The sequence below is a fragment of the Xenopus tropicalis genome, chromosome 8 (genome assembly GCF_000004195.4).
Source record: "Xenopus tropicalis strain Nigerian chromosome 8, UCB_Xtro_10.0, whole genome shotgun sequence".
NCBI lineage: Eukaryota > Metazoa > Chordata > Amphibia > Anura > Pipidae > Xenopus > Xenopus tropicalis.
The window spans coordinates 39,316,663-39,322,674 of record NC_030684.2 but is presented as its reverse complement, the minus strand read 5'-3'; the positions used below and the strand labels follow the sequence as shown (position 1 = coordinate 39,322,674).

Below are 6,012 nucleotides of genomic sequence, written 5' to 3'. Positions count from 1 at the left end.
TTCTCTCTTGCACGCTCTCTTTAAATATATATACAGGTATAGGACCCGTTATCCAGAATGCTCGGGACCAAGGGTATTCCGGATAAGGGGTCTTTCCGTAATTTGGATCTCCATACCTTAAGTCTACTAAAAAATTAATAAAACGTTAATTAAAGCCAATAGGATTGTTTTGCGTCCAATAAGGATTAATTATATCTTCGTTAGGATCAATTACAAGTTGCTGTTTTATTACTACAGAGAAAAAAGGAATAGGTTTTAAAATTCTGAATTATTTGATTAAAATGGAGTCTATGGGAGATGGGCTTTCCGTAATTCAGAGCTTTCTGGATAATGGGTTTCCGGATAAGGGATCCCATACCTGTATATATATATTTATGTACAAGCATATACAGACATATCAGCACTCTCATGGTCAGGGCTGGAACTAGGGTAAACAGAAGAGGTCCCCTTGGCATTGCCCCCACTGTCATTGCGCAGGGTAGCTGACCAGGTTGCCTTGGGCGCCAGTTGGCTTTGCCTGTCCCTGCTCATGGTTATCAGCAATTTGCTATTCATTCTCTCATAGTGAAGCACATTACAATCTAACTTTTTTGTCCCACCTGGGGACATTTCTCATGGATAAAACAAAGGACCTGTGCAAATATATATATATATATATATATATATATATATATATATATATACAGGTATATACACACACACTATATATACTTGCATATACTTGCTCTTATTTATAAATAAAATGGTCATCTGCAGACAGGCATATAGAAATACAGGTATAGAACCTGTTATCCGGAATGCTCGGGACCAAGGTCATTCTGGATAAGGGGTCTTTCCGTAATTTGGATCTCCATACCTTAAGTCTACTGGGATCAATTACAAGGTACTGTTTTGTAACTACAGAAAAATTCAGAAATTCAGAATTATTTGATTAAAATGGAGTCTATGGGAGACAGGCTTACTGTAATTCAGAGCTTTCTGGATAATGGGTTTTCGAATAAGGGATCTCATACCTGTACAATTTTACACGATAATAGCCAGCACCCAAAACATTCTCTTCCCAAGTCACATGATCAGGGTGGTTCCCCTGGTGAAAAAGTCCCAATGTGGGGCCAAAGCAGTGCTTCACCATGACAGAATAAATCACAAATCATTGCTACCCATGAGAGTGCTGATCCGGCTGTATCTGCTTGTATAAAAAGTTTGTTGATCCTGTACCCAACAAATATCCTGCCAAAGAATGCTGGCATGCTGGGGTTATTGATATATATATCTCCAAAGTAGGGTTGCCACCTGCTTGGTTTATGACCCGAACAGTTTGGTTTTCTAAGGCTTGTTCTCAACTGTTTTCAGAGTTGTGAAACCCGAACAAAAATCTGGCCAACTAATGAAAAACAAATACAGGTATGGGATCCATTATCCAGAAAGCTCCGAATTATGGAAAGCCTATCTCTCATTGACTCCATTTTAATCAAATAATTCAGGTTTTTATAATTGATTTCCTTTTTCTCTATAAAAATAAAACATTACCTTGTATTTGATCCCAACTAAGATATAATTAATCCTTATTGGGGGCAGAACAATCCTATTGGGTTTAATTAATTTTTTATTGATTTTTTAGTAGACTTAAGGTATGAAGATCCAAATTACGGAAAGACCCCTTATCCGGAAAACCCTTGGTCCCGAGCATTCTGGATAACAGGTCCTATACCTGTATTTCTATATGCCTGTCTGCAGATGACGATTTTATTTATAAATAAGAGCAAGTATATATAGTGTGTATATATATATATATAGTATATAGTATAGTATATAATTTTGCACACGTCCTTTGTTTTATCCATTCTGGATAACGGGTCCTATACCTGTATTAAGATACTCACCCCAACATGGCTTAGTTATCATCAAGTACAGTTAATTTCTTATTACAGAAACAAAAAAAAAAAAAGAAAATCAATCAATTAGCATTTTTTTAAACTTAGCATTGCTGCATTTCAAAGCTTTCTGGGTAACTGATTTCTGTATAATAGATCCCATACCTTTAATTAATGGATTGGACTTACTCATCAGGCAGAATATAGATAGAAATAGGGTTGCCACCCGTATGGTTTTGAGCCAGAAAACCCAATTTTTTAAAGGCCTGTCCAGTTCAAAACTTTCTCACCAGTTGAAAACACTGAGAAAACTGAACCGAAATCCAGCCAATTGCATCTAATGATGCAATAACCCCACGCTCAATGCTTTTTGCCCCGTCCCCTCCGTTCAGGTTTAGCCACCAGCAAACAGGTTGCAACACTACTCCAAAGTTTCATTGCAAACAAATGGGAAATTTTTCAAACCATTTTATTTAAAAAAAAAAAGTGCATACAAAAAGGAGCAAAATGTTTCCTATTTTTTATGTTTATTACCCATGTAAGGCAATAAGAATGGCACGTCAACCACCCATGCTACAGGGGATGTAAAGAAGCTACTTTTCAATCTAGATTAAATCTTCTAGGTGTAATTCCTCTTGCAACCAGTAGCAAAGGCAGCCCTCTCTCTACTGCTGCAAGTGCCAATTGAAAATGGGTGCCTAATAGTAACAACATTCTTCTAAGGTACCATGTGTAATCATTCTGATTTGTTCAATAGAGGGCATAGCTGCAGGCCCCCTTTAACCAAAGAGATTTTTTTTTTGTTGCTCTATGATCTTGTCTATGATATAGAGAAGGGAATATAAAGGTCCCTTAAAGGTCCCATAAATAATGACACAGACAACGACTTTATTTTAAATCTGTGAAAATCACAGCTTTATTAAATATATAATTTATGAAATGTGATGCTCACTATAGGGTTATCAGATCACTGGAAATCAGAGGGCACATATAGAAAGAGCTGCACACTGCAATATAAATGCACCTTCTATACGTGTCCTCCCATCACCAGAGGGTCTGGTAACCCCACCACATAGGGCTGTTTGATCCCAAGGAAGGCAAAAAACCTGAAGAGAAGCTTGGGCCAATCTGCTTCACTAGAGGCAAAAATTCCTTCCTGACTCCTAAATGGCAATCGGAATTATTCCCAGGATCAATGCGCCCTATGGAGCTTTGCAAGAGTTCAGAAATGTACAGTAATTGGTGAACACATGTTTGCCTCTCTGTTTGTCTGTTGGGAAATTAAGAGTGTATGGAAAGTGACAGCTCTGCTTGGTGATGGTACTGGGTGCCCTGGCAATGTCACCCCCCCCATGGTCTTACCAGAAATAGTTATCCCCAATACTGGCACTTGTGTTGATTAGTATAAAAGTATAATCACAAGCACTCCCACAAATCAAAAAACATTGGCACTCTCACAAAAAACATGTGTGCACTCTCTCATCAACATCAACCCTTAACTCTCACCCAGATGTACACAAGCACTCTATATTAAACTGCTAGCATGTATGTGAGTTTGTATGTTTACCTGTGTGGAAATGTGTGCTGGAAATATGGGTCCCAGTAGGAAACTGGGGGCATGTATGGGTGCCAGTAGGCAACTAGGGGCATGTATGGGTGCCAGTAGGAAGTGGGGGGCATGTATGGGTGCCAGTATGAAGGTGTTGGCATGTAGGGGTGCATATATACTTGCCCGTATGGATCAGTGGGCCAGTATGTGTTGTGTAGCACATAACCGGCCCCTTCCATGTCCTGAGAATGGCTGGATCTTTCTGCCATCTCTACGTGCTGGGAACCTGCTGTGTCCCTGGATGTTGTTGCCACCTCTGGTGTTCTCTCTCTGCCTTCAGGTAGATGTTGGCCCCTCTCCTGTTCTGGTGTTCTTACTCCAGGAGAATTTATATCCTTAGGTGTTGCTACTGGCCTTGTGGTGGGAGGATTAAAAGCTGGAAATATTTCTGGATAAACTCCTGGCAGCAGCGGATGTAAAAAGTAGTGGCCTATAGTAACTAGATGGCAGATCTTTTCCATGCACTCCTCAATTTGGTGTTCTGGGTAGTCAGTGGGGGCCACTTTGACAGGGTTGCTATAACAATAGATTTTATCTGCCACATTGAGGCAGCACAGTGCCATGAGAGATGGTTGGTGCATGTAGAAGTCTTGATGTTGGTTCAGGCACAGTGCTGCGATGCCTCGGGCAGCTGTTAGGCTTTTGGCTGCTCTTGTGAGCTGGGCAGGGGAACACTCCTGGTTGGTCAGTCTCAACAGGGAGAAGTGCTCCAAAAAGAAATCGATGGTTGGTACCCCCAGGCGAAACAGCAACTTCCTTAGGATGGTTCTCTCCAGGTGACGCATTTCAGCTGGTGTCATTCTGTAGTCAAACAGAGGTAGGAAGAGCTTGGGGGGGAGGGGGTACCTTAATTCAGCCACTTTGTAAGCCATGTAGAGGCAAGTGGCTCCCGCTCTTGTTAGGGTGTCGGGGTCAGTAGGAGTGCAGGACACATACCGCTCCAGGAAGTTGATACCCAGGCACAGGGTCTGAAAGTCCAATCTCAGGTACCTGTGCACATTAATCATTAGGGTGGTGATGTGGTTCCAGGATGTTGGATTTATTTCCTTCTGATTTTCTAGGAAATTTTCCAGCTGATAACCTCCCTCCAGGCCTTTTTTATAGAGGTAACACTCCTCTCCATACTCCCTGAAGGTCTGCAGGGCATCAGCCAGGTTGGTCAGGGTGTTCCATGGCTCCCCCTCTGGCACCGGTTCCTCAGCTGTAGGGGTGCTGGTCCCACGCAGATCACCCTGGGGCTTGGCCCTTTTGAATTCAGGGCTGCACCCAGGGGAAATGATCTCCTCTTCTTTCTCTTCTTCTTCTTCTCTTCTTCTTTTTCGCATGCCAACGCTCAGAATCTCCATCATTTTGCTCCTCTCTCACCAACTGTCACAAAAGACTGTTGGGACCAAGGATCAGTTATCCACAAGTCACCTCTGCTCTTCCCTGATTGGCTGGGCATGTAAACAGCTGATTGGCTGAATCTGAAGTACAAATCCTTGGGTTGCTCTGTCAGTTAACTTCTCCTTTATTTCTAGTGCCTTGCTTTGTACTTCATCCTCTACTCTTATGTGTGGATAACGCTCTTTGTAACTTTTGGAAAATCAGTTAGCTGACATGTGGCCCTCAGAAGCATGCCTAGTTTATGCTCTGCCTGTAGCAGGTTCAACTGCACAGTCAGGCTCTATGTAAGTGAGGAGAATGAAGAGGAACAGGCAGAAGATGGCTCCTGCGCACCCTGCATGTTTATGACAGCTTCACAAGTTGGAATACTTTTGCATGTAATATACTAAACAAATCCCTGAGTTGCTCTGACAGTTAATTTCTCCTTTATTTCTAGTGCCTTGCCTTGTAGCTCAGCCTCTTCTCTTATTTGTGGATAAAGCTCTTTGTAACTTTCAGAAAATTCGTTGGTATTTGGTTGCCACCTTTTCTGGATAAAACACCATCCTTCCTATATGGCTTAATATTTTCTCTATTAATCACATTGGAATCAAGCAACACATTTACTACCTGCTCGGTACAATACCAGCCAGGTGGCAACCCTAGTTGCTGTATGCTTGCTGTGTAGCTTTCTAAGTATTGTAGTGATGCCAGCTTTGGAAACAGATTCCCTGGGAGATCAGTGGCTCACGTGGCATGATTTGCCTGTTGTTAGAATTGCCACATTATATACAGAATGTCCAATGTGCTGTTTTACAGACACCCCAATGTGAGTGTCCAATAGGATGTAATACAGAGATGCAGAGGAGTTCACAGGTGCCACCTTCTGCCTGTTCACATCCTCTTCTGACAGTTCGCCAACATGTAGCCTTCAGGAGCATGCCCAGTTGAAGCCCAGTCAGGTAGCAGCTCCAGCTGCACATACATACATACACATATACATACATACTACATACCCCCCAACTGTCCCGCTTTTATCAGGACAGTCACGATTTTTATAGCACAACCCGCTGTTCCGGATTGTTGCTTGAGTGTACCGCAAACTTGTGCAACACTGAGTCTGTTATGAAATGCTGGAGGACTGTCATTGTGGCTGTCATGGAA

General features: G+C 42.0%; 1 protein-coding gene across 1 annotated transcript; it reads right to left on the bottom strand.

Annotated features, from left to right (window-relative positions):
• Positions 1-2,761: 2,761 nt before the first annotated feature.
• On the bottom strand, positions 2,762-5,195 carry LOC116406526 (cyclin-O protein B-like). The gene has a single exon (XM_031890608.1). The coding sequence runs from the start codon at positions 4,830-4,832 to the stop codon at positions 3,438-3,440; it is 1,395 nt and encodes a 464-aa protein (XP_031746468.1). The 5' UTR covers positions 4,833-5,195; the 3' UTR covers positions 2,762-3,437.
• Positions 5,196-6,012: the final 817 nt, after the last annotated feature.